Raw genomic sequence first — 27,936 nt, forward strand, 5'->3', positions numbered from 1 at the left:
TTCATCATTTTGTCCCTCCATCATTAATTATTATTATTTAATTTCGGTGACTATTAATTATTTTTAAAAATTACTTAATAAAGTGTTGTCATGTTGAAATAAAAAAATGGATGTGAAACTCTACTCTTTTTTAATATTCAAGCTTTAGCTTAAGCTAGCAACATTCTTTTGGAAAATTAATACAAAAAATTTGTTTTTTATATACCAATGAGTCAAAGAAAACATTGTTACACGCGTACAGTGTGTTCTGCTCTTTCTTTAATTCTTTCCCGCCGCTGTCCTTTGGTATTGTTCTGCTTGTCCCTATCCAACATTTTTCCATGTTAACTTCAGTTATTTTTACTCCATTGTCTAATGACAAAGAATCTATGTAATAGAAAACATTATTTTCATTTATCCACAAAACAAATTAAATATAAATAAAATAATAGACGTTTCCAGGAAGAGACGTCGCTGATAACCAACGAATGATAAATGTTCACGCACGCGGTTCCATTCCATAACAAGAACACACAAGACATATTCCAACCCCTTATTATCAAATGCTACAAAAAAATTGAACCATGGTAAGAAAGAATAAGACAATAATGGGTGAGCACTTTAAAAAGGGGAGTGTATTATTGATCCCCCAACAAACAAGAGCCCCCATTTAGGAGCCGACCCATACAAAGCCTGTTCCCGGCCGACTCTAACACATTCGAATACGCATTCTCCTCTCTCGCTCTGCAAAAGCTGCCCACAATTCTCAGAATATTTCAGAACACTACCGTTTCACTAATATCCCAGACAGAATCTCTTATTTTTCCCCTAAACTTCACCAATAAAACCCCCTAAAGCTAAAGACCATTCTTTCGTCTGGAAAAAAGAACCCAAGAGAATGGCGAGTGATGCTGTGGAAAGGAAGCCCACCAGAGCTGGCCATGTCGGCCCGCCGCCGCCGGAGCCGGAGCATCTTCCGTGCCCGCGCTGTGACTCTATCAACACCAAGTTTTGCTACTACAACAACTACAACTTCTCCCAGCCTCGGCATTTCTGCAAGTCGTGCCGACGCTACTGGACTCACGGGGGAACACTCCGTGACATACCCGTCGGGGGTGGCAGCCGGAAGAATGCCAAGCGGTCTCGCACCAGTGCCGTGTCTGCTACCACCACCAGCTCAGGAGCCATCTCGTCGTCCCATCATGAGTTCCGCCACCTTCCCACCGTGGGTTCCCAATTCTTGGTCCCCCTGACGGCTGATCACGGCGGAGCGGTTCCCTTTACCGGTGATGCCAAGGGTGGGTTGAACATGTGCGGGAGTTACACTTCGCTCTTGAATACTCAAGGGACGTCGGGGATTCTGGCGTTTGGTGGGTTCGGGCTCGGGCTAGGCCCTGGTCTCGATGACGTAGGCTTCGGGCTTGGGAGGGCGGTCTGGCCCTTTTCGGCGCCTACCGGTGGCGTTGGGACGGCGAGCGTGTCGGAACATGCGTGGCAGCTTGAGAACGGGGAGAGTGGTTTTGGTGGTGGGGATTGTTTCAGTTTTCCAGATCTTGCTATTTCCACGCCGGGTAGTACTGTTTTGAAATGAAATATTTATTATTTTCTCATCGCTGTAATGTTTGGTTTCTGCTTTTGACAATATATTCCAAGTTTTTATAGCTTTAAACATTTCGCACTTTATAAATCATGTTTAATTTCAACTTTTCAAAATTCGATTATTTCAGATGATGCACAAATTTAGATTTATATAATGCAATGGATGTGCAGTATACAGTCAAAAGTTTTTGTGATATAATCAAATATAAATAAGTCTGCAATAGTAAAAAATTTACATAACTAGTCAATTTAATCCTTAATTATTATACATGACATTGCTTCACTCACTTCAAGTCCAAAAACTCTATTTTTATGGGCCTGTCTTGATATTTGGCGACAGATCGCTTATTAGGGTCATCCATGAAAAATTATTAATTTTTATGCTAAGAGTATTATTTTTTATTGTGAATATCGATAAAGTTGACCCGTCTCACAGATAAAAATTCGTAAAATCGTCTCACAAGAGACTTACTCAATTTATTAAACAATAATTACATTGAGTCTGGCATTCTTTAAAGTTTCACGAGAAATAAGAAAATTAGATTTAAGAAATGGAGGAGTCTTATATTGAACGCAGGCGGCGGCCCAAACTCGTAAGATTTAAACAATCTCTGGTACGTACTCTGCCCCGCTATAATATAGGGTTTGGATTATTGTAATAATAGGGAACCAAAATGAAATCGTTTCTCTTGTGTTATTCTTACGATAATAATAATAATAATTAATGGAAAAGTAAATAATGGATACAAGGACGGACGGGACAACCTTAAAATGATATAATTATAATCGATAAAAATAAGTGACTAAAAAAACGTTAGTGGAATGGAACAACCAAATATTAATTTAGTGTGGGCAATTGAATAATTGCAGTCTATGCGTAGCCATTTATTTTAAAAATAACGTCGGCCGTACAGACCAATATTTGTTTGGCTTTAATTCCCTACTTTCTCATAGAAAATTTATTATGAGAAAAAGTGTTTTTTTTTTTGTTAAATATTTTTTTCCTTAATATATAATTTTAACTTATTTAAATAATTTCGATTTGATTAGCGGATTGTGGATGCCAGAAATATCACTGGAGAACGAGTCGTCGGCCTGAATTTGTACTTCTCTGCCGCCTTCTCGACGGCGCTCTTCGCCCTTTCTCAGTAACGAGCCTATTTACTTTTTTTTAAAGTCTATTTTTTCCCAAAAAATAATGGTCCTGGAAATTTTATTGTTATAATTCGCTGCATCTTGGAGCTGAACCTTTAACCACAGAATCGGAAAAAGAACTTTTAATTGCTCTATCTCAGGTTCAGCTTATGGATACAGATACTGTTGAACTGTCCTTGGAATTTTGAATCCATTTCTTGAATAATTTTTTCCTTGAATAAGGTGTCTTGCTTTTAATTGTTTAATTTCAGGTGTTCACACAAGTTAATAAGTGGACGCACCAATTCGGTTCCCAGTCAAAATTTGATATTGACGAGGCTTGTACTCTCTGTAAACCTTTGGGCACAAAATGGAATTCTGTACGTTTCAAAACTTTTATTTCCCTCTATAAAGAAGAAAATTTGTTACCAGGAGTTGGAGCTTTGTGATACCGGGGAATTCTTAGTTCCCGCGACTTCATATTCGGACAATCGCCATTGTTTGGCCAAAATCATTATTGTGGACCTGTTAAATCTTGCTCAGGCTTAATAATGAGCTACAATGCGATATTTTTCTGATTAATTGCATTGTTGTTACAGTGTTCTTTATTTTCCTGTACTAGCGTACCAAATGCTCCGGCCCTTGAAGATTGAAATAGAAATTCTCTGTCTGAAATTTGCTTGGATCATTAAGCAGTTAGACACTTGGTTGTACGCAGTCATTCTGATGGCATTTTTCTTCTTGAATTTTTCTTGTATAACTAATACTCACTCTCTTCACTATCTATTTGTTCTAGGTGTTCTTGTTTGCTGTCAACAATCCATATATATGGTCAACACTCAGCGGGGAAAACTTTTGTAGCCATTTCCAAGTTTTTGATTGTGCCAGTATGTTTAATCCGTGGCACCATGTGATTTTTGTCAAGTGTGGCATCTCTAGCTGTGTTCTCTATTCTAGCATTGTGTCTCTTTGCAGGGGAGCGGTTGGGAAACCTTCATGCATCTGTTGTGTCTTTTCTTGGAATTGACAATCGATTGCGATCTTTCATCTTCACATAAAGCTAGTGCATTGGCAGAAAAAAAAAATTCAAATTATGACTCGTCGATACCAAATTGGTCATTGACGTCGAAACCTGAAAGTGCTAAATGCTATGTTGTGACAGCTATAATTCGGGTTTTACGTAACATACTCAAATATCTAAAACAGTATTGCGATAGCAGAACCATGAAAATATACCTAGATTCTGTTGCCTCGTTGTTATTAAATGTTTCATGGGAAATTTTGAGTGAGATTCTTGTTGATTGTAATGCTGAAGCCTCTGATAAAGATGTTTCACTTCACTCAAAGCTTGTACATCCGAGAGAAATGGAAATGTTACGTGGCATTCTTCTTCAGTTTGTTTACTCCTTCGTGGATCAAATAGACCAAGTGGAAGATGGAGTGAGGCCTTCTGCAGATATCTGTCAAATCAATGATCTTTTATTTTTCTTCGCTAATTAGTGTTTTATTTATATTTTTCTTACATATTTGTTTGCATTAGATAGGCATCTATGGTCGACTGAATTGATATTATGAAAACAGATGCTAATGGTCAAGCTTAATTAGTTCCCAAAGGTATGTTATCTTATCCACAAGTTCTTTAATTTCAAGCCATTATCTGAATGAAAGCCTGATGAGAATTCTTCTATGGAAGACTCAGCTTTCCGTAGTAGCATTTGTGAACCAGGAAAAACTGGATATGATGTCTCGCCATCTGCAAAGACTTGCAGTTTTCATTTTCCTTAAATTTTCCCTGAATTTGGTCGGCTCAAAAGAAAATAACGACAAACAATGCACCCATGAAGATCTGAGGCTTTGTTTGACGTCTGATACGAATTACGATCTTATTTAAAAAGCTTGATGTATAATATAATGGAACGTTGATTCGATCATTTTATTAATGCATTGTTACAATGATGATGTTTGAGCAAAATTCCAAAGAGTACGAAGCATGCATGTTGATGAGGCAAACAATATTCTGGCACACCTTACTCCATGTGTGTATATTCTTCACACATGGAGACAAACACAAAATTATTGTGCTTTACGACAACATGAACATGTGATCTGATCGACAAATTGGTTTCACTTCATCCGGTGGATTGTTTTGGATCATCCATAATCGCTATTACAATCTCGGAAGCTATTGTTCACGGGCCGAACTTCACCCCAAAATTTTTGGATAATGTGAATCTCTTGTACTTAAATAAATGCTCATTTTATATTTTGCAAATTCAAAAACACTCGTTCACCATACTACAACATTCATTCTGGAAATACATTGATATTAATATGAGATAAATTAAAATCTAAATAATTTAATATTGAGAAAGAAGTAGAAACTTGTTCATGACCATACTACAATATATAAGAAATAGGGCAAAAACTTGTGTGAGACGGTCTCACGGGTTGTATTTTCTGAGACGAATATATTATTTGGGTCATCCATGAAAAATTAATACTTTTTATGCTAAGAGTGTTACTTTTGGTTGTGAATATCGGTAGGGTTGATCCGTCTCACAGATAAAAATTCGTGAGACCGTCTCAAAAGAGACCTACTCGAAAAATAGTTGGAAAAACAAAAAACAAAACTAACACACGAACTGCATGCAAATGCACTGATAGGTAGTGTATATTATGTGTGGGGAACGAGAAACTGGAGAAGCATTAATTTTAAGTAAATTGACAAAGAAGGGATCATTCATTAATGGTGTTACGTACTCAGTCGTGTATAATTCCTTTTGTCGTCCCTGATAACACAGAATTTTCATTTTGTTTTGAAAATTAATTACATTGAAAAATTAAATTTATTTTTTTTAAAAAAAATCAAAATTTTGTAAAAAAGTGTGAGAGAAAAAACAATAAATAATAGCTGGCGGGACCATTAATTTATATAGAATAGAACTAAATTTCAGAAGAGAAAAAAATAAAAATAAAAGACAATCTAGTCATATTTTATTAAATTGCCTTAGTAATGCTTGTAATTTTAGAGAATTATTTATGATATTTACAAAACTATAGATTTATTTAAGGATCATCTGAAAATTTATTATCTGATTAATTTATTGAAATTATTAAATTAGTAAGCTAACCCAAGTCGAAACTGGGAAAAAATATTATTTTAGAGAGATTTTTAATTTATATATATTTAATGTAGATATATACATATTCACACATTGACTATTTACGTAAATATTTAAATCAATTGTACTTTTATACGGAAACATGCAAATTTATTTTACCTTGAAAAAAATAAAAATAAAAAATAAAATGCATCATTATCAATCCCTTCCGGCTTTTTTTTTATATATAATTTAACCGCAATTTTTGACATTAACAAAAACTTGGAAGACCAAACGAGCACATTTTATATCTAAAAATGTATTAAAATGGTTACTAGAAAGATCCTTTGATGGAACAAAACAAAATATCATATAAAGCTAGATAGATTACCCCTTAAATTAAATTAATAACTATATTAAAATTTTATTTTTTTAAAAAGTCAGATGTTGTACCAATTGTAGCAAGATGTTGTAAAATCGAAATTTTAGGTCAATCTTCTATATTTTCTCCACAAAATTATGTTTTCAGAGTAAACTAGGTTTTGTATGAACAAATAAGACAAATTCCCTTGTCAAATACGTCCAAAAATAAATAGAAAAATCTTTAAAGCTTTGCATAAAAGATAAAAATTATACGTAAATCTGACTTTTAAAAGTACGGCCGGAATAAGTAATAGTGATATGTACGTTTTACCAACTAGCTGATATATGCATGCATCCACGAGTTGGAATAATCGCAAGCTTCCCAAAAGAGAAAATTAATAATACGTTTGAAACATTTTAGATTGTGTTTTGAGAGATTGAAATTTTATTTTTGTAATAAAACAATATATCAAATTTTAAATAAACATAATATTTAATTATATAACAGTAACACAAAATTGAATCAATTTCAAACTACATCAATATTAAATGAACTTGAAATTTATTTTAATTATTATGTATATTATACAGACAAATAAGAAGTGAATTTAAATTTTATGATCTTACTTCTTGAAAATATATTTAAAATCTATAGATTTAAAATATACAGATGTAAACACAATTTTAAAGAATTTGTTTATATAATAATAAATTTATTATTCTTTTCCGCTGTAATTAGGGCCACGTGCATGTGACTTTTCTTAGAGTTTAATTCTCAACGGAGGTGTTATCAAATTTCAATTCTCAACGGATCTACTCTATATTTTAATAAGAGCATTAATTAAAATTTTATTTTGTAATCATAATAGATTAAAATCTATCTCGTATGTAGTGTATTTCATCTCACACTTTTAAGACTCATTAAAGTAATTTGTCTGTTTCAAAAAAAAAAAAAGAAGGTAATTTGTCTATACCAAAAAAATATGTCTCGATAACCCCATTCGAGCATTAAAAAAATATTATTCTGCAATTTTCTTACTATAACACTAAATATTCGAATTTTATATTTTTTTCCTGTTTTAAAAAGATAAAGGCCGACTTAAAATTGACAAAAACTTATGTGAAACGGTCTCAGGGGTCGTATTTTGTGAGACATATATCTTATTTTGGTCATCAATGAAAATATGCTAAGAGTATTACTTTTTATTGTGAATATTGGTAGAGTTGACCCGTCTCACAGATAAAGATTTGTGAGATCGTCTCACAAGAGAGATCTACTCCTTAAAATTTTAGTTATATGGATGATAAATTAGTTTGGAAAAATTCTTTTTAAAGTATCTAATCTGTTAATTTTAAGGAAAAAAATAGTTTTGTTTTGTTGGCACATAAAATTGAATTGTTACATAGTAAACCCTAAATACAGAGAAGATTATATAACAACCTAAAAAGATAGAGAATAAACATGATGAAAAGTAAATGGGAAGTAAAATACTACTACTATATATGATTTGAAATGTATCCTTGAGTAAATTCTCTCTCAGAAACCCCAAAAAGTTGGATGAAAAAAACTGATTAGTTACGATCAAATGTGAACAAACTCTTACATTTCTCTTTACTTCTCACTCTACTCCTTTTTCTACTTTGAGCGCATGTTCCCTGCCTAAAATTTGCTGCAAGAAAAGTCAAACCAGTAATAAATAAATAGTCAAGATACACATTTCGGACAAAAAAATATAGAAGGAAAAAAAAATTCTTGTTTCTTAATTTGTACCTAAAAATTTATAAAATATATCCTTTTCGATATTAAATTTGATGGTTACAACTAATTTCCTATCATAAACAATATTAAAAAGTTGGTTTGTTGTCTAATTCAATGAAAAGAGAAATCTTGCTATTGTTTTTTTAGCACATGGGAACTGATATTCACTATCTTTCGAAATATACTATATAAACTCTCAAGCTAATACAATATTTTTCAAATCATGTTTGTCAAATAAACCACATTGTGTAATTCATATGCAACAGGCTCGGTTAAAAACATGTTAGTAAGAAAAATCGAATGCCTAACTATTAATCAATAGATCATCTACCACGCCAAACTCGTATAAGATTTGGGTCTATGGTATTGTTTCTTTGACTTCCAACTGTGACATCATGAGAACGTTGTAGCAAGTCAATTTCCTATCCGGATAATTACATCTTATTAAAACATCTTTCCCCCAAATTTTGGTTGGATTCTAAAATTTATATCCGCGACCCATCATGCCAGGTGACAACAAATGCTGCACGAAACATAAAATCTAGAATTTATAACCTAATTTTTAGACAGACAATTGAAAAGAATTAATGAACTAATCAGTGGATCTAAGTTAATAAATTAGCAATAAAAAAGACTTCTGTAAAAATCGGCTAACATAAAAGCTTGAAAACAAACCCTACGACCAGGAAAGAAAATATACAATTTTGTCTTTGTGGTACTACCAATTCTGTCGAGTGAAGATGCTTAGCTAAATCTGGCTCCCACACTGTACCCCACATAAAATGCAAAAACCGATGAGGCAGCATATGCAAAGGGCACTTGGGTTTTATAGTAGGATTTATGATTACTGAATAAAGACATGTATGGGCTGTGAAAAGACAACGATTCTCATAAAAACCCCCTACTGCCATTCGACAGATAGTAAATTTCTGCTACGCCTTTCCTCTTACTCAGCTACAACATCACCCTATTCATTCAAAAGAAAACAATTCCAAATGTCCAACCCTTAATGCGTGCGAGTGATCATACGTCACCTCTGATGCATTAATGGGATTAAAGAGGAAGAGAGAGAATTATTTAAACGCACGAACGAAACCAAGCAACATGTAACATGAAACCAGTAAAGAATAGGGTACAGAAGAAAGAAGTTACCTGGATGTTGGATTATTTGAAAGAATAAAGCTCAGAGTGCATGTGGGATTTTGATTTTGATTTTTTTTTACATGAAGTTTGATTAACACGAAGAACCAATGCTTCTGCCCTCCTCGCTTTTCTCTTTCTGCGGTTGCGGTTGGGAGGGTGAGGTTTGCGGTTGAGCTAATTGCTGATGTTTCTGCTGCAGCTGCTGCTGATGGTGAGCTGTTGCAGCGCTCTGTTGCTGAAGCAGGAGCTCGTTTGACTGAAGCTGAAGCTGGTGCGGCTGATGAGATTGTGGATGGGTTTGAGAATGCGGAAGATCTTGCGCTTGTTGATGGATACGATAATGGTATTGGTGGTTTTCATAAGAGCCCAAAGCCAAGGAAGGATGCATAGTTGCTTCTGCTGCCGGTTCAGGCATTTGATTGAATCCGGTGGCAGCAACCTGAACTCCGGTGTCGTCAAACCCATTGTTGAACATCACTAAATCATTCTGCTGCTGTTGTTCATAATTTCTCAGCATTTCTTGCTCCCTGGCAGCGGCCACCGCCATCAACTGCTGCGCTTCAAGCATTTGTTGCTGTTGATGGTGCGGCTGAGGCTCCCTAATGATCAAATTCCCCCCATGTGGGACCGCTGTTGGCACTCCCATAGTCGGGTGCATATTGTACGGCATCACCTGATAAGCTGTCCCGTAGTTCGGATGTTGCTGCATAAAACCCGGGTGATTCAATATAGGCAACATAGCTGAAGGCCCAATATATCCAGCCAATTCCTTTTTTGCATTTTCTAAATCACACTGCACATTCTTGAGCTTACGCTGCAGAATCGATATAAGGCCAACGCATCCATAAACCGGGTCTCGAAGGCGGTAATCCGCCTCGTAGGCTAATGAATTCACCGCATCCTCACGCTGGCTTGGGTTGAGTTCGTTCAGAAGCTTCGCCACATTACTGGCACCGAAAACCTTATGAACATTGGTGAATTTCTGAGGTGTCTCCGGTGGAAAATAGGGTGCGAACACACATTCCTGCGTGCATTTCCGCCGGAGACACTTGCACGCGGCACATGGAGAGTTTGAGGAAGACATCTTCTAAGCCTTCAACTATTTTTTATCCTGTACGAAGCATGAAAACCACTAGCAATCAATTAACATATCCCAAGAATCACCGTAAGGGAAAAAAAATTAGTGTGTTCAAAGATTACTGTATTGTTTGATATTCAGCGAAATCTCGTTTTTCTTTCTCACCGATTAAAGAGAAGTGAAGCAATTAAGGATTGAGCATATCGAAGCCGACCTGGAAAGTCAATTAATCCATTCTTAAAACCCAAAGCATTGATTTAATAAATAAACAAAGTCAGAAGGAGAAAAAAATCAAACCAGTTTTATCAAAAAAAAAAATTAAATATAAAAAAAGAGAGAATTGTAGTAACAGCCTGACTGTAACCAGAGAAAACGATAAGAAGGTTTTTCTTCACTTCTCCCCCATAACTATATCAACTTTGAATACTAGAAAAGATGGGGATATTAAAAAGAAATTTCCAGATCCAAGAGGATCAAAAAAATCCAATCCAAATTTTAAAAAATACCGATACAGTTTTCTTTTCTATGCTAAATTCACACGTCGAGATCTTTCCTTATCTGTAACCAAATCTCATCTATCTATATCTTAAAACTAACTCACAAAAAAAAAAAAAAACGAAACAAATACGGTAAATAAAAGAGGATAATACAAAAAAAAAAAGAAGAAAAACTAAACGAAAAATGAAGTCGTCTCACCATTTCTTACCTTCTGAACAAAAATATACTTAAATCACTCTCTCCGAAGCGCTCAGAACCATAGCACCTGCAAAATCAAACGACAGAAAATATATGAACACAGAATATGCAATACAAGAGCTAAACAATAAAAAAATAAACTCCAATCTGATTCATTTTTTTTCGTAATAAAACCTCAGAAAATGGAGGAAAATATGCATGAGCGGACCTTCTTCACATCGGAGAGCGCGGAGGCCGAGGGTTCGAGCAAGAGAACCTTTGATCCGATCTTCAACCTTTGCGATCCCAAAATGTAAGGAATTTCAGAATCAAAAAGACGAAATATCACAAATAATCTACGTGAGAGATGAGAAATTTCGGATTTTGGATCAATTTGAAGAGAGGGAGAGATCATACGCCAAAGGCCCTATGCCATTATATATTATATATGCGTGTGTGAGAGTGCGTGTAAATATGTGTGAAATTTCATATATTTATCATTCAGAAGTTGATCTTGTATTATGCAAGAGCGTGTGGGTTAATCTGGTTCGTCCACGTGTGCTGAAAAGAGAATACTTGACCGCTGGATCGCGTTCAAGGGCTTGCTCTCATTTTCATTGAGAAAATGCTGAGTTACCCCCATTGTCTCCGTACGCAAAACTGCCCTCTTTGTATTTCATTTAGGCCCTTGGAGTTTCGGTATCTTTTTTTTTGTCCACATTTGAGGAGCTTTTATTAGTTCAAGCATACTTGGAATTAAATAAAGAATGAAGACACAGACAATAATGTTGGAGTTATTTAATTATCAAAATCTCGTTATAAATTCAATACAAAATATCACGAAATAATAGCAAAATCTCACAATATAAAAATAAAATCTTAGGATATATTATTCTAAATATCGTTGTACGACAACGATATTTTAGTTATACATTTAACGTTATTCTTAATTTATTTCTTAGTGACCTTGTATTTAATTTTTTTTAGATTTTGTTTTATACTTATAGTTATTATTTGAAACTAGGTCATATTTACTTATCTAATTTAGGTTTTTGCATGTCGCTGATGATTGTCTCTGATACTATAAATTTTGAAATTTTATGTATCATTTTTAAAAATAAATTAGAAAGTCAATCGCGAAAAAAAATACGGTTTCCGGCTTCTCCCATGGTTTTGGATACATTTAGTTAGTGAAATACTCTGTTGATCCATTTGGTGTAACATTTTATGACTCAGATTTAAACGAATATAATTGACCCTAAATATTTACTTATTTGATCATTGTAACTGTCATACTATATATATAATGACAAAAACTTGTGTGAGACGGTTTCACAGGTCGTTTTTTGTGAGATTGATCTCTTATCTAGGTTATCCATGAAAAATTATTATTTTTTATGTTAAGAGTATTATTTTTTATTGTGAATATCGGTAGAATTGACCCGTCTCACAGATAAAGATTCGTGAAACCATCTCACAAAAGACATACTCGTATATAATTGCAACAAGAAATATTATGCCATTTGGAACATTTCGTCCCAATACTCTTAACAATATAGTTAGTACATTCTATATGATATACAAATTACGAAGAGTAGGTCTCTTGTGAGACGGTTTCACGAATCTTTATCTGTGAGACGCGTCAATCTACCAATATTCACAATAAAAAGTAATAATCTTAGCATAAAAAATAATATTTTTTTACAGATGACCCAAATAAGATATTCGTCTCACAAAATACGACCCCTGATACCGTCTCACACAAGTTTTTGCCAATTAGGAATATCCCTCCATAATTATTATGATTCTTTATTGTGTTTTAATTAAGAATAAATTTTTTTTGTCTTCTTGATCACAATAAAGTAACAATTTTAAACCTGCAATTTATATCTAATACCATAAAAATGGCACGAGTATCGGAACAATTTTAAGATGAAAATGTGATTAAATTTTACTTGTTCAAATATGGTTGCAACAGCTTTGACCTAATTCATGTGGGAAATTTTTATTTTTATTACCTCAGTTGGAATTTTATATTGGTCTGGCATTTATATCACCTTGGCAATAGCAATTATAATTGGCCCACACAAAAGAGTTTCAAAAAATGAAGTGACACATCCTTAAATCTTTATCGGCCCGCAGCCTTTTTCATGATTAAATTTACCCGAACCTCTTTCTTTCGTATGTTTGTATATTTCCCTGCAATTTAATGTGTTCTGGGGTATTTTATTTCATTTTTAGCAACAAGGTCGATTGTTTTACAAGATAAAATATAGAGACAAAAATTTGTGTGAAACGATCTCACGGATCGTATTTTGTGATACATATATCTTATTTGGGTCATCCATGAAAAAATATTAATTTTTATACTAAGAATATTATTTTTTATCATGAATATCGATAGGATTGACCTGTCTCACAAAATAACTACTCAAATATAGATTGTTTAAGAAATTCCTTATTCCAAATCAAAATAATTTGATGGATATAGTTGAAATTGAGTTATAATCATGCGCGATATCCATACATCGTACCATAATAAAATGATACATAACAAATATTCGACTAGTTTTTTTTTTTTTTTTGAAAGAAAACACAATTAAACATTAATAGCATCCAACGATGTTACATCCATCGACCAGGATGGGTACAAAGAACTCGTAACTTTGGTCAAATATTTTTTTTTAAATTAATTTATAATATACTATAGTTTTTTTTTCCTTTGCATAACTGCCTTTAAATATCTAATAAAAACAAACATTCCCAAAAACTATATACAAAAAATTTATTATGCATGCCATAAATGGTAAGCACGATAATATATACTTCATTTTAACAGTATAAAATATTTTCGTAAAATAATTATGGAAATAAAATTGTATAGATATATATACTTAAATTATAATATCTCTAAACGGGACGAATATATACAGAAAATAGACCTACAGCTTTAGATTTCTCACACTTCCTTTGCTTGTACCCCAGTTTGACTTTCCATTGTACATGGGGGATCGTTCGATCCTACCGGGTACTGTCCCACAGGATTTAGATGGTCCATATTTAGTCACATTCGTGATTTTAAAAAAAAAATAGTGGATCTCATGTACTTGTAGCTAAATCTGGACCCTGGATCTACACATGGGGCACTGCCCACACATGTAGGGTAAAATATTCCGTACATGGGATAGAAGTAACTATCATCGATTCCAAATCTAGCCAAAAAAAATGGAAAACTTACCAAAAACCACAAATGTGGACGTTAAAAATGAAACAATTATATAAGCCGCGGAGCATTTAAATCTTTGAAGTTGAATTTTGTTCGACTGCATTTATTGGTCAATATAACAAAGCATTCAAAGCTTCAACTGCATTAAATACTCTTAAATTTTTAATTAAGTCAGATTTCATTAATAATATATATCTTTTGAATTTTTTTTTAGGATCAAAAGCTCATAATAGTATTACAAATAATCGTCAATTACAAGTTTAAGAAATTAGGAAATAAATTTATCATTCATCCAAACAAAGGATGAAGGAGGACAAAGTAAAACGAACAATACGAAGAAGAAAATATAATATTTAACATATTGTCAAAATAATAATAATGCCGAAAATAAGGACACATACTTAACACACGGGTGTGTGTCAGTGCGTGTATATTAAAAGGGGCTCTTGATCATAAACGAGCATGAAATAAATTATAATGTGTATATAAGATGTTAGTGTTGTGTTCTAATGTTGTCAACACCAGTACACAAATAAATATCATATTTAAATTATGCATGTATTCGTACTTGTGCAATATCTTATGACCAGAATTCACTATAAAAATTTTGTAAATCGATTACTCCAAAATCATACTAATGAGTATAACAAAACTAAATTCATTGACACTCTAAAGAATTAAGATGCATCAAAATAAACCAAACTCAAAAATAAATGCATAAACCGAAGTTGCTTAAAACAAATACTAGAAGAACACTCTTCGAACAACACTCTGCGTCAGTGTTGTTTTTCACGGATATTCAACACCAATCAATAACATGACATAAATGTGTATCAATCACTCAACACCGATTCTCGTAGTTTGATCTCCCGCAAATTAGCCAAGTAAATCACACTGACTAAATCTTATGTGACAGACTTGTTCGAGAAAATATTAATCAAAGGAATATTAATTTCTTACCATTGATCAAATACTTACATATTTTACCAACTCAAACATCCTCAAACTATTTGAGGGCTTTGTTCTTATTATTATGAATTCCATTTGGCTCAGAAAGTCGTGTCTTTCAATATAAATAAGGCTGCGTTTGGTTTGGAGGATAAAATAAACTAATGATTAGTAAGTAAATGATAAAGAAAATGATTGTTGTAGGAATGTAATATATGATGTTATGTTTGGTATTATTTTTAAGTGTAGGATAATTTTGAATTTTTTGATGAAATGACAAAATTGCCCTTTCTTTTTTTTTTCTTCTTCCAATCCGACGGCGACGGCGGCGGTCCGGCAACGTCGGTGCGGCCAGCAGTCAACAGCTGCCGGCCGGCCGGAAGTTATCGGTCGGCGGCGACGGTCGATGGTCCGGCGTCGGACGGCGGCGATCGGTCGGCATTCGGCGGCGGTCGGTGGGCGGTGGCGGCGGTCGTGGCGGGAAGTGGTGGTGAGTTTGGATATAGGAGAAGGGTAAAATTGGAAAGATACGAAGGATTAAGAGTTGGATAAATAATCCTAGGGGGTGAGGAGGTATTATTTTAACCCACCTAATATAACCTAATCATTCATAGGAGGTATTAACTTGGTTAAATAATCACGCGTACCAAACTAGGGATAAGGTGGGTTAAAAAAAAATAAACCCACCTTATCACCCAAACCAAACACACCAAAGTTGATTATTCTGCTCTAGTTTATTGTTTCACTCCTATCTATGTTCCACAAGAAAATTTGCCAACATAACTGTTTTCTCGATACGAAATTGAGATTACTTGGATTCTTTAAAAAAAAAAAAACATAGCATGTCTAAATCTAACTGAAATTTCTGGTGGTGGAAGAAGTGGTTGGAAAAGAATGAAATTCGACATGAAAAAAGGAAAAATATATCAAATATTCCATCAAAAAATAAAATCATGCCAAGGAAGATTTATCACAAAAAATTATAATACTTAATCGTATATCAAATTCAATACATTTTTTAATAAATGTTTGAATTGCACAAAAAAATATTACATATTATTATAAAAGATAATTTTAGCTCAAAAAATCATATATCAAATTCAATACATTTTTTAATAATAACAAAGAAAAATCTATACAAAAGAAAACAAAAAGAAAAAAGAACAACAATCCTCGATTTTTTGTACGTGAAACCATGTTTTAAAATTTCCTAATCCACGAGAAATAAATCCAAATCCCTATTATCCAATCATTGTCAAGGTCTTTTTCATCTTTTCATTTTTTTTATACATAAAGTTTTTTTTTCGGCTAATATTGAATATGTATCGTGTATATTGTATGGAATTCTGCTCAATTCGAGCCACAATTTTAAATATTTTACCTATTTTTAGTTTTTTTTATTATCATATAAATCTGCCGGTTAATTGAAAAATATTTAAAACCTATAATTATATAAATTTATTTTGTTAACTATGCATTTGAATGTAAAAGTTCATGTAAAGTAACGTTTTTATGGGTTTTTATATGTGCATTGATTGGAAATGAACTTTTTAAAAAATTAAAAGTGTGGAGAATTTAAAAGGTATTAATTTTTGTTGTTTTTCTGTCACATATACTATTTAAAAAAATAATAACAAAAATCTAATGATAAAAACCATTCGTTCTAATGTTAAAAAAAAATTAAAACTTTTCTATTTAACAATACATTAAATATCTCTCTTTCTTTTTACCGTAGAAAGCACATTGAATTAAATTTACGACCTATTTACAGGCATTGGTTTGACTGAGGTTAATTAAATTTGATAATTGCGGCATTTGCCTAAAACGTCAAAGAAACCTACTTGGCATTCAAGCTACATAAATCGATTTGATTAAAGAAATTCAAAGCAAGCCAAATAAGACAAATTTCTAATCAATTTTCCAAGTTAACCTCTAGATTTGTCAACGTCATGTAGACTCGATCAATATTCAGATCTAAAAATAATATTTTTGATATAAAAAATACTATTTTTTTTATAAGTCGAGTCCGTAAGAGATTTGTGTGTGAGATGATATCACCTGAATTTTTATGCATAATTAAAGTGTGAGTTTGAATATAGCAACTGGCTCAAAATAATGTTTTACTAATATGGTGTTTAAATCAATTTTTTAAATAGAAATATAAAACTCAAAATTCAAGATTTTAAAAAAAATTTGTATTTTCTTCTTCAGAGAACTCAAACAATTTTTTATCGAAAGAGTTCTGAATCAATACGCCAAATATTTTTTTTAGCAACTTTTGAATCCAATAATAGCAACTAAATTAAAATATAATTTAGTGTAGCTATCCCACAAAATTACCTGATAAATAAATTCTGAAAATTGAATAAATTAAAACAAGTTTGTGGCGCATCCTAAAATGCATGAATAAGCATCTCTAATTAATTAAAATTACTTTACCGAGCTTATGAAACGTTAACTTAATCTTGAATTTTAATTAATTTGATATACTTTGAACGTCACTTTGTATCTTTTTAAATCGAGTAGGTCCTTATGAGACGGTTTTACGAATCTTTATCTGTGTGACGGGTCAACTCTAGTGATATTCACAATAAAAATAATACTCTTAAAATAAAAAATATATTTTGTCATGAATAACCCAAATAAGATATACTTCTCACAAAATACGATCCGTGAAATCGTCTCACACAAGTTTTTGAGTTTTAAATTACCAAAGATCTTATTGCACAAATACTTTAAAAATAATGTAATAGAGTATGTCTCTTGTGAGACGAGACGGTCTCACGAATCTTTATTTGTGAGACGGGTCAACCATGTCGATATTCACAATAAAAAATAATACTCTTAGCATAAAAAGTAATACTTTTTCATGGATGACCCAAATAAGAAATCCGTCTCACAAAATATAACTCGTGAGACCGTCTAACACAAGTTTTTGTCATTGTAATATTGTATCAGTGAAAAAATAAAATATGTGTTTAAATAAGATTTTTGTTAAACTTTTTTGAAAAATGTTTTACATTTTTTTATCCAAGTATATATATATTTTAAAAATATTGAAATATGATTTTTTTAGAAATGAATATAATTATAAAAATCAAAACATAATATTTTTTAACTGTAATTTTTTTTATAGAATAATTGTCAACCATATTTTTTCTTAAAATAACTTTTTACAAAAGTCCATATCCAATTTGAAACATAATTGTAGTATTACTTTGAGACAATTATGAAATTTTCAGTAGGAAAGAATTTATTATGTTATAAAGTTAAAAAAGAAAATTTGTGTGAGACGATCTTATGAATCGTATTTTATGAGATGAATATCTTATTTCGGTCATCTATGAAAAAATATTACTTTTTTTATGTCAAGTATATTATTTATTATTGTAAATTTCGGTAGAGTTAATCGATATCAAGATACTACACAGAGTAAAAATATCTAAATGGGGCGACAATATCCATAAAATAAAATATTCTCGCGTCATCTGATCCCAAAAAAATTAAAATTGAACTTTTGTTAATTTAATCACCCAATCCCATATTGCCACGTGGACGTCAGCATACAGCCTTGACCATCCTGCCCTACATTAATGTTTCTTTAATTTATTTCACCAATACTCCTCCTCTCATGACCATATTAATAATATTTAAATTTATTTATTTTTCATTGAAAAATCATCGTCGTCGTTTTCTTTTCAGCACCTTCTCCACAGATCCTTTCATCCCCCGGTTCCTCTATCCTGTCTCAATTATCAGTGGCAACAAAGTAATCAAAGTAAACAGACAAAACTTTTATTGTTATTGTTACTGAGAAATTTGTTTTCAAATCTTTGAATTAAAGGGTGTTTTATAAGCTGCAAAATTTTGCGTTCTTGGAGGAGAATTGTGAACTGGAAGTGTGAAGTTAATATTTTTATTTATTTTTGGCGAAATGGGTGTCTGTACTTCGAAGCCAAAGTTTTCCCAAGAGCCCAATTTTCAGTCACCAGATGGAATCAGTCCCGTCGTCATTCCAGTCAAGGATAACCCAATTGCGGCAAATAATAATGCCGGAGATTCTGTTGAGTTCGTGGAAAAGAAAATTGAGGACAAGGAAGCTGGAAAAAAGTCGCCGTTTTTCCCGTTCTATAGCCCAAGTCCAGCTCACTATTTGTTCTCGAAGAAGTCCCCGGCGAGATCTCCGGCGCAGGAGGGCGGCACTCCGAGGAGGTTTTTTAAGAGACCGTTCCATCCGCCGTCTCCGGCGAAGCATATCAGGGCGGTGCTCGCGCGGCGGCACGGCACCGTGAAGCATAACGGCGAGGCGGTTCCGGACGGGAAGGAAGTGGAAGAAATGAGTCTGGATAAGAGCTTCGGATTTGCTAAGAAATTTTACGACAAGTATGAGATGGGAGAGGAGGTGGGGAGAGGGCATTTTGGGTATACTTGTAGAGCTAAATTAAAAAAAGGAGATCTTAAAGGGGAGGAGATTGCTGTTAAGGTCATACCTAAAGCTAAGGTGTGGAAATTTGTTTTGGTATTGCAGTTTCTTGTTGTTTGAGTTTAAGTGATTTGCATTTGAATTTTGATGGAGTCTACTGGTTTCTGGGCTGTACGTAGTGTTAAGGTTGGGGAGATATGCGGCCATTTGCAGTTGTGCGTTTTGCAAGCCAAACAGTTCGTTTTACCAGCTTTAAAATTTCAACCTCGAATTCGAACACGAAAAATGAGTCACATAGAGACTGAAAACTATTTCTTGTTAACCATGGAATTTTGAACGTGAATTGTGAAAAGGCTCGTTTTTTTTCCTTTAGTTGACATTATGATGCAAGATCATCGTTCTGTTGCTCAAAGATGTGTAATTTTTTTTGTACTCCTATATATATTCTGTAATTCTGTCATTTTTTTTCCTAAGTTTTAATATTCACTTTTACTTCCAGATGACCAGTGCTATAGCTATTGAAGATGTAAGAAAGGAGGTGAAAATATTAAGAGCTTTGACGGGTCATAGCAACCTAATACAATTTTATGATGCATATGAAGACCATGACAATGTCTACATAGTTATGGAGTAAGCTTTGATTTCTTGATCTGAGTCTTGGCTCTTGAATTCCTAGCATAGATCGACTCCGAATCTTTATTGGCTTCTTCACGATGTCGTTGAGTATCTCTGATAAGAGGTCGCTCAATTGTGTTTGATATCTCTCTCAGGTTATGTGAAGGAGGCGAGCTTCTAGATAGAATCCTTTCGAGGTAATTTGTGGTCCTTAAATATAGCTTCATTACAAACTTAATAAACGAAATAATTGGTTTTATTTCTAATGAATAGTTGATTTCACATAGTATATAACTAAGATCAAAAAATAAATTCTCCATGTCATAGGGGTGGGAAGTACGAGGAAAATGATGCAAAGGCTGTGATGAAGCAAATACTAAGTTTCGTAGCATTCTGCCATTTCCAAGGGGTGGTGCACCGTGATCTTAAACCTGAGGTATTTATTCTGATGCTCGACCTAAACTAGATAATTATTGTTGGGTCCTTGTCATTCGAGATTATTCATTAAAGAAGATTTTGCATTCACTGTCAGTTGCTAGTATGTTTAACTATAGCTTGTCTCTGGATCAGAACTTCTTGTTTTCATCCAAGGACGAAAACTCGATCTTGAAGGCTATAGACTTTGGATTATCAGATTTCGTGAAGCCAGGTTTGTTTGTAAGTTTCATACCTTAGATAGATATACAAACGGGGCAAATGATATGGATTTTATTGAATTTTTTGCAGACGAAAGGCTCAATGACATTGTTGGTAGTGCATATTATGTAGCACCCGAGGTTTTACATAGAGCCTATAGTACTGAAGCTGACGTTTGGAGTATAGGTGTGATAGCTTACATATTGTTATGTGGGAGCCGCCCATTTTGGGCTCGAACCGAGTCTGCTGTTTTCCGTGCTGTTGTAAAAGCTGAACCGACTTATGAAGAACCCCCTTGGCCAACTCTTTCTTCTGAGGCAAAAAACTTCGTCAAACGCATGCTAACTAAGGATCCGAGGAAGAGAATGAGTGCTGCTCAAGCTTTGTGTAAGTATTTTGTCTCGCGGAATCAAAAGAATGTGATTTTATGATATGGTGCCACTTACAAGTTTTTCTCACTTCAGGTCATCCATGGATCAGAGATACTGACTTAAAAACGCCTTTGGATATATTAATACTTAAACTTATGAAGGCTTACCTGCGTTCGTCTCCCCTTCGGAAAGCTGCTCTAAGGGTGAGTATATGAAATTATTGCCAAGTAACTCAACAAATATTGCTTTTTTCATTTCATTTTCTGCATCCTCTCGCTCTGTTAATTAATATCGACTCAGTCGACATGCATATTGGGTCGTACACCTTTTTGCCTACCGACTCTCCACTTTGCGTTTTTTCTCTAATCTCTTGACTGGAATTTTTGCAGGCTTTATCTAAAACATTGACGGCTGATGAACTGTTCTACCTGAAAGAGCAATTTGAGCTATTGGAACCAAACAAAAATGGGACTATAAGTTTAGACAATATCCAAGCGGTTGGTTTTTTGCATGATGTAATAACCTATAACTTGATACCAATTACATATAATCCCAGCTTCTGTACTTCGATCAGGCCTTGAAGAAAAACGCAACTGATGCCATGAACGAATCACGCGTATTCGATCTTCTTGTTTCGGTTTGCTTCTTATTCCTATTTATAACATCCCAATATATCTTTATTTTTAGCTCCACTTTTGTTTTATAATCGATATCTTTTTCCTGTTATGTCAGCTGAATGCCCTTCAATATAGAAAGATGGATTTCGAAGAGTTCTGCACTGCTGCTTTGAGTGTGCATCAGTTAGAAGCCCGTGAAAGTTGGGAACTACATGCTCATTGCGCGTATCAACTCTTCGAGAAGGATGGTAACCGGAGTATCATGATCGAGGAACTAGCTTCGGTAAAAAAAACTTCAAAAAACCCAATTGCAAAGATGATTTCAGGATGGTAACCGGAGTATCATGATCGAGGAATTAACTTTTGAAAATTTGTTTCAGGAACTTGGGCTTAGCCCTTCAGTTCCAGTTCATTCTGTCCTCCATGACTGGATAAGAGACACAGATGGAAAGCTGAGTTTCCTCGGATTTGTCAAGCTGTTACACGGTGTTTCTAGGCGATCCTTCGCTACAGTTCATTAACACTTTCCAGTACATTACAATCACCCGAACCCTCGAATTGGTCTTGCCTAATTATCTTTGTGAAAGCACGAAAGATCCACCCGAGATGATTCATCCGAGTTTTTATTTTTATTTTTTGATCTCTTATTCGAGATTCATTGGTTTTAATGTTTTTGACGTCATATCACGTTCAAGTAATGAACGAACAGGGCTGCTACACGAGTAAAAAACTAGCCTTTATGTAACCGGTTGTATACAGTAAATACGTATGCAATTTATTGCAGCCGTGAAATTTCTCGTTGTGAATGAAATATACTTGAAATCAACAACCTTATCCAGAATCTACGATTCAAAAATATGTGTTGGGTTAAGCATACATGAGTGAGAGTAGTATAGGGACAGGTGATCTATTGGGAAGTTCTCATGTGTTAATCTACCGACATTCCGTCGCTTGATCTGGTTGGCTAAGTAGATCATAAAAGAGTGATATCAGATCTTAATGGATAATATTTTCTCTGATAGGGACATGACCTACGGTAGGGAAAGATAAGACTGTTCTTTAAGGGATATGAAACACCATCAATAGACAGACACGCACCTCCCCGAACTCATGGGATTAACAGCTCGATTCATTAGCACCTAAGTAGATGCACTCTGCGCTGTCACAAGTATAAGGAAATAAAGTTGCGTCTTGGCTAACAACTATAACTTTTGGAATAGTGATAATTGTTTGATCCTAACAATTGGTATCAGAGCGAGGTCATGGGTTCAAGTCTCCCAAGAAGCATATTTCTATACTTTTTGGTGGGGTTAATGTTGGGTTAAGCGTGCATGAATGAGAGTGGTACTAGATGCGTGACCTCCTTGGAAGTTCTCATACGTCAAGCTTCTGACGTTGTGCCGCTTGATCTGGTTGGCTAAGTGGGCCGTAAAAAAGTGACATCAGATCTTAAAATGTAATACCATCTCTGATGGTGACATGACTGACAATAGGGAAAATGAAAGACTGATCTTTAAGAGATATAAGACAATATCATTAGCAGATAAACACGCACCTCCCCGGACTCATGGGCTTAATAGCCCGACCCATTAGCACGCAAGTAGGTACACTCTGCGCTGCCATAAATATAAGAAAATAAAGTTGCGCCTTGGCTAACAGCTATAGTTTTTGGCCTAATGGTAAGTGTTTGATCCTAACAATATCACAAGTGGATCAGACCATTATATTTAGTACCAAGTTAGTGTGCAGACATCGCATGTTGTGACGCGTTTTAAATCCGTAAAGTCATAGACCAAAACGAACAATATCACAAATGGACTAATTCGTTGATCATTACCAGTAAATTATAATTTATATTCAAATGATCGAAATTTATAATTTTCTAAATTATTTTTATTAATATACAAAAATTATTTTGAAATAAAATAATGTATTATAAATTAAATTTAAAAATAATTTTATGTCGAAAAGTTAGTATCCCATGCTCTGAGGGTTAATTTATGAGATTCAGTATCTAAGTTTAAACATAAGTTATTATTCAGTATTCTTCTCAGAAAACATAATTTTAACTTCATGATCCGACATGTTTTTAAAATTTCAACTCCCTAAACTTAGAAATCCAAAGATTATATTATACACTCAATTTAAATTGATTAACACTCAATTTAAGTCATTTGGTATATAAAATACATATATTAATATTTGTTTTTCCAACAACACGTACCTTATTAACAAAAAATTTGTTAACATTTCATACGTAAAATTATAATTATATATCAAATTCGATTATGTTGATACTTAAAATTTTTATTTTTGTGCTATAATCTCAACGATCTGTAAATATATTTATTGTTTAGTTTTTATGATTCACGTATGGCATAATTAATATACCAAATTAGAATTTATTGTTATTCGAAACACATAAATTTGTGTCATAATTTCAATAATATGTAACTATTTGAACAAAAAAAATACCGTAAAACTGAATTATACAAACATGTGAGGTCAGACAATTCAAACAAACTTTTCCGACATCGAAACTGAATCATAAGTTATATCAGTGGCTGAATGCCAAGTTCCCCTTACTCTAATTACGTTTGAAAATAATAAAATTATAAAAATCATCACATAAAAAGTGTTTATGAATTTAATTATTCTAATATTTTTTTTATTAATGCTAGAAAAGGAAAGACTTCACATGGAATGTTTAATTTATGAAGTTGTAATGATGGAATTTGGATGAACAAAATGTTTTGAAAATAATATTTTAGGAATTTTAAATTATGAAAGGTTGTATTGTAAATTATTTGATAAACGAGGTTGTTTTTAAAAATATTGTTTTAAAGTGGGTTAGAATCCTCAAATTCTCTATATATATTTATTATTAATTGCATAATATTAGAAATATTTTTAACAAAGCATCTCGTGACAAATGGGAAATTTAAAAAAATAACAATAAATTTGTTTCTAAAAAAAATATTTTCCCTGCATTTTTAAAATTTTAAAATATAATTTATTTATGTTTTATCATCCGTTGAATTCTCCATTTTTCAGGGAACCCCAAATTTAAAACCCTTGGAAATTGACGGCGATTCATCGATATCCCAGTTCCATTCGAATTCAAATGGCGGGCAGGAAATCCAAGAAACGTGCATTTGTTGAGATATCTTCATCTTCTGAGGAATCGGAGTCTGTGATTGAGGAGTTCTCATCGGATTCTTGGTATTTTAACTTATAACGACTTAGTTTCCTCAGCAAAATTTAACCAATTTTCGTTGAATTATTTGAATGTGCCGTCTCTATGCATTATATTGGGTTTGTTATTTTCTTCTTACGCTTGGATTTTCGTTTCTTGATTCAGTACTGATGATGATTACGACGACGACGATGACGCGAGCAACTGGAGTTATTCGGAAAATGAGGACGAGGATGAAGATCATGCCGATGAAGATGATGAAGTATCGACGTGCAACAAAATTATTAAGTTTCTTCAAGGTGCAAGCTTGTGGGCATTATTGATCAACTAATATTTCGGTGAAATTGTTCATTTTTTTTCGTAATGATCTTATCTATCATGATTAGAATTAGATGAATTTGGATTGTTTGTAATGCTCGTAAATTAGCGTAGCACACGTTTACGCACGTGGATGCAGTTAGACTATTTCCCTATGTTCTGCAGGAAGAGCTGATCTTCAAGAACTAAAGCTTGTTGAATGTAAAGTATACCTTCGAAGGCATGGTTTGAGGCTCTCGGGAACAAAGGAAGAGTGCATAGAGAGAATCCAGGAGCACTGGAGGTCAGTTATTGTATTTCATTATTCTGATCTATATATGTTTGCATGCAGTTTCTTTTCTTATTTGCATTGGACAGAATCATAGAACCGTGTGAACCTGAATCAGGCTGGTTTGCCCCTGATAGATATGCTAGGATTCATTAATGGCATCCATCAAGGCTCTTAGTTATTCGTCAAAGAGAAACTTTGGAGCAAAGGAAATGCAGGGATATAGCATCCTTGAGATAAGTGGCTGAAGGCTTTGGCCACAACATAAATTAATGGATTATCACCGTTCCTTTTTCAACCTCAAACCAGTACCTAATGAATCCCATGAATGCCATACTTAAAAACTTGATACCCGGACTTGTCCTCCTGATGAATCCTATTAAGAACACCAAAGGCATGCCAAGAGTGTGAACCATGATTGGAATTTTTAGTAGCTAAGCAAGTTTTAAAGTTAATTCCTGCCTTTCACATTTTTAAGTGAGCCCCTAGTTAGTACATCTCTTCATTTCTTGTTGCATCTGTTATCATATCTTTTCTTAATCTGAAGATCACTTTTTTCTAGTAACAGTTTTTGAAGTCTAACTGCACTCGTATCACTCGATTTGAATTCACAACAAGTCATGGTATTCTGCGGAAATGAAGTGTAGGTGTGTGCAAAATGCCTAGTTTGCATATGCAGGTTATGATAGGATTACCGCGAAATTCAATAGATAGTGCTTATGGTTTGTTGAAGTGTGAAATAGCTGGTAGGGTGAATACATGCTGATGTGATGGCACCATTTTCTTGTTTATTTCTCGTGAAATGAGGAGTTTTTGTCACAGGTTGAAAGATGGCAATGGTGAAGCTCTCTATCCCAGGTCATCATTTACTATCAACTGCACAGGTACTCTTTTTCTATCTTAACAAGTTGTTTGATTTCAGCCTACTCTTTTCCATTCTTTTAGTTTCAGTTTTACCTCTTTGGCTTTTCTCGGTGTAGGTGATGTGTGCAAGGGAGATGTCGTTTTGTTTAATCAGAGAGTATATGAGAGGCATCAATCACTACTGCTCCTTAACCATTATTTGCTATATAGTTTCATTCATTAGTATTATCTTCTTGATCGATCATATATATTTTTACAGTTTCAACAAAATGAGAAGACATGGAAATGCTCTTGGTAGAAGGACTGTTGTTGGGAGGATTGTGAAGGAAAGCTACGGCGCAGCTAAGCAACAACATACCTTTACTGTAAGATAGATTTTGTGCATCTGGATCTGAATTGTTCATAATAAATTCAAAAAAGATAACTAAACACGAACAGGAGAAAACTTGGTGGATCTGTTTGTATTATTATATATGCTTCAATCTTTTTATTCTTGTTGACAATCCAGGTTGAAGTGTTGTGGAGCAAAGGGACCAAGAAACTAGCTCCACTTTCCCCTTTACTTGTAAAGGGCCGCAATCTTTACAAGATGAAGACTTTTAGACAGGTGAAATAATGTCTGACCTAGCAGACTGGTTTTGTTGTTAGACATTCGCAAAATCATTGTTTTCACATTGCCGTTTCAGCGTTGGAAGAATGAAGGAGAAAGATTAAACATACTTGCTGAAAAACATATGAGAGGAGCTGCTGCCAGAAGTATAAAGGCTTTGAGAAGGAGAAAAATGGAGATAAAGACAAATAAAACCCTCACCCATGAAGGTTTATCTTTCTTTTCCTTTGAATAGCATCTCGTAATACATTATTATTTGAAAGTTAATTTGATTTGTTATGTGGTGATAACCAGGAAATAAACGTTGTAAGCATTTCCGTAAATTGCATCCATCTGGAACAAAGGAGACAAATCATGTGAATAAGAATCGTGTATATGAGCCGAGAAAAACCTTCTCTAGAAAAAAGAAACACTACCCTCGTCAAAACTTTCCTCCATTTGAAGAACCTAACTCACACACCAGAGATTTTAGGCATCCTACACCTCATTTGAGACATAAAAGCCTGAAACAATCAGACCAAGATAGAGAACCTTTCTTTCAACCAAATAACAATCATTGTCAAGATTCCTACGCCTTCAATCCCGGCATTTCTCAAAGAAGACCACATCACTTTGCCATCAACCCTCTTTGGGAACTTAACCAGGGGAGCCACATGTACAATGCTTACTCACACTTTACTCAAGTACCGGAATCAAGGCGATTTGACCAAGTCCTTGGAAGAAAGAATGTTCACCCACAACTTTATTCATCGCCTCGTGAGGCAAACAGGTGGAGATAGCAGTATAGGCATCTGCGACTCCATAAAGAGCAGGTTATGGTTGATAAAATGGACATGCCGATTGGATTGTTTTAAGACCGTGAAACTCGAAATGTGGAACTGGGAATATATTGTATATATTCAATGTGTTTGTTGCTGATATTTCTGTGTTGTAGATAGAAAACTGAAAATGCTTTAATGATGTCAGGAATTTAAAATTGTAGGCGTTGAATGAAAATATGGTTGATAAAGAAA

At 33.8% G+C, this 27,936-nt stretch overlaps 5 protein-coding genes across 13 annotated transcripts; 4 read left to right on the top strand and 1 right to left on the bottom strand.

Moving 5' to 3' along the window:
- The first annotated feature begins 563 nt into the window (after positions 1–563).
- LOC142538874 (dof zinc finger protein DOF3.4-like) lies at positions 564–1,650 on the top strand. The gene has a single exon (XM_075644171.1). The coding sequence runs from the start codon at positions 878–880 to the stop codon at positions 1,568–1,570; it is 693 nt and encodes a 230-aa protein (XP_075500286.1). The 5' UTR covers positions 564–877; the 3' UTR covers positions 1,571–1,650.
- Positions 1,651–2,129: 479 nt separating this feature from the next.
- Positions 2,130–4,624, top strand: LOC142538326 (uncharacterized). Its single transcript, XM_075643671.1, has 5 exons — positions 2,130–2,192; positions 2,629–2,726; positions 2,985–3,092; positions 3,509–3,599; positions 3,688–4,624. Exons 1-5 carry the CDS (start codon positions 2,130–2,132, stop codon positions 4,210–4,212), a joined length of 885 nt encoding a protein of 294 aa, XP_075499786.1. The 3' UTR covers positions 4,213–4,624.
- A 3,025-nt stretch (positions 4,625–7,649) lies between these two features.
- Positions 7,650–11,284, bottom strand: LOC142539636 (LOB domain-containing protein 10-like). 9 transcript variants are annotated; one of them, XM_075645218.1, is made up of 5 exons: positions 11,061–11,284; positions 10,863–10,919; positions 10,322–10,370; positions 9,088–10,189; positions 7,650–7,846 (listed from the first exon to the last, which is right to left on the bottom strand). In XM_075645218.1, exon 4 carries the CDS (start codon positions 10,160–10,162, stop codon positions 9,170–9,172), a length of 993 nt encoding a protein of 330 aa, XP_075501333.1. In that variant the 5' UTR covers positions 10,163–10,189; positions 10,322–10,370; positions 10,863–10,919; positions 11,061–11,284; the 3' UTR covers positions 7,650–7,846; positions 9,088–9,169. The 9 variants fall into 9 exon arrangements, with proteins under 9 accessions (XP_075501333.1, XP_075501330.1, XP_075501335.1 ...); XM_075645215.1 differs by having other exon boundaries at positions 10,279–10,370; XM_075645220.1 differs by having other exon boundaries at positions 10,853–10,919.
- A 7,363-nt stretch (positions 11,285–18,647) lies between these two features.
- LOC142539638 (CDPK-related kinase 5-like) lies at positions 18,648–22,496 on the top strand. The gene is made up of 11 exons (XM_075645224.1): positions 18,648–19,506; positions 19,928–20,058; positions 20,199–20,240; positions 20,371–20,479; positions 20,614–20,692; positions 20,770–21,066; positions 21,144–21,253; positions 21,440–21,547; positions 21,625–21,687; positions 21,783–21,950; positions 22,048–22,496. Exons 1-11 carry the CDS (start codon positions 18,940–18,942, stop codon positions 22,186–22,188), a joined length of 1,815 nt encoding a protein of 604 aa, XP_075501339.1. The 5' UTR covers positions 18,648–18,939; the 3' UTR covers positions 22,189–22,496.
- Positions 22,497–24,733: 2,237 nt separating this feature from the next.
- Positions 24,734–27,903, top strand: LOC142539639 (uncharacterized). The gene is made up of 9 exons (XM_075645225.1): positions 24,734–24,889; positions 25,029–25,162; positions 25,347–25,464; positions 26,272–26,333; positions 26,430–26,481; positions 26,573–26,678; positions 26,822–26,920; positions 27,000–27,132; positions 27,218–27,903. Exons 1-9 carry the CDS (start codon positions 24,792–24,794, stop codon positions 27,700–27,702), a joined length of 1,287 nt encoding a protein of 428 aa, XP_075501340.1. The 5' UTR covers positions 24,734–24,791; the 3' UTR covers positions 27,703–27,903.
- The last annotated feature ends 33 nt before the right edge of the window (positions 27,904–27,936 follow it).

This window comes from Primulina tabacum, chromosome 3 (assembly GCF_025594145.1).
Source record: "Primulina tabacum isolate GXHZ01 chromosome 3, ASM2559414v2, whole genome shotgun sequence".
Lineage (NCBI taxonomy): Eukaryota > Viridiplantae > Streptophyta > Magnoliopsida > Lamiales > Gesneriaceae > Primulina > Primulina tabacum.

Bases quoted from the DNA above. Each gene is read 5' to 3' on its own strand.
- LOC142538874 (XM_075644171.1), top strand. From the start codon at position 878: ATGGCGAGTGATGCTGTGGAAAGGAAGCCCACCAGAGCTGGCCATGTC.
- LOC142538326 (XM_075643671.1), top strand. From the start codon at position 2,130: ATGGAGGAGTCTTATATTGAACGCAGGCGGCGGCCCAAACTCGTAAGA. The intron at 2,193-2,628 runs GTACGTACTCTG...CGATTTGATTAG, and splicing joins TAAGATTTAAACAATCTCTG to CGGATTGTGGATGCCAGAAA. The intron at 3,600-3,687 runs GTATGTTTAATC...GTCTCTTTGCAG, and splicing joins CCAAGTTTTTGATTGTGCCA to GGGAGCGGTTGGGAAACCTT.
- LOC142539636 (XM_075645219.1), bottom strand. From the start codon at position 10,162: ATGTCTTCCTCAAACTCTCCATGTGCCGCGTGCAAGTGTCTCCGGCGG.
- LOC142539638 (XM_075645224.1), top strand. From the start codon at position 18,940: ATGGGTGTCTGTACTTCGAAGCCAAAGTTTTCCCAAGAGCCCAATTTT. The intron at 19,507-19,927 runs GTGTGGAAATTT...TTTTACTTCCAG, and splicing joins AGGTCATACCTAAAGCTAAG to ATGACCAGTGCTATAGCTAT. The intron at 21,067-21,143 runs GTAAGTATTTTG...TTCTCACTTCAG, and splicing joins GAGTGCTGCTCAAGCTTTGT to GTCATCCATGGATCAGAGAT.
- LOC142539639 (XM_075645225.1), top strand. From the start codon at position 24,792: ATGGCGGGCAGGAAATCCAAGAAACGTGCATTTGTTGAGATATCTTCA. The intron at 25,163-25,346 runs GTGCAAGCTTGT...TATGTTCTGCAG, and splicing joins AATTATTAAGTTTCTTCAAG to GAAGAGCTGATCTTCAAGAA. The intron at 26,334-26,429 runs GTACTCTTTTTC...TTCTCGGTGTAG, and splicing joins ATTTACTATCAACTGCACAG to GTGATGTGTGCAAGGGAGAT.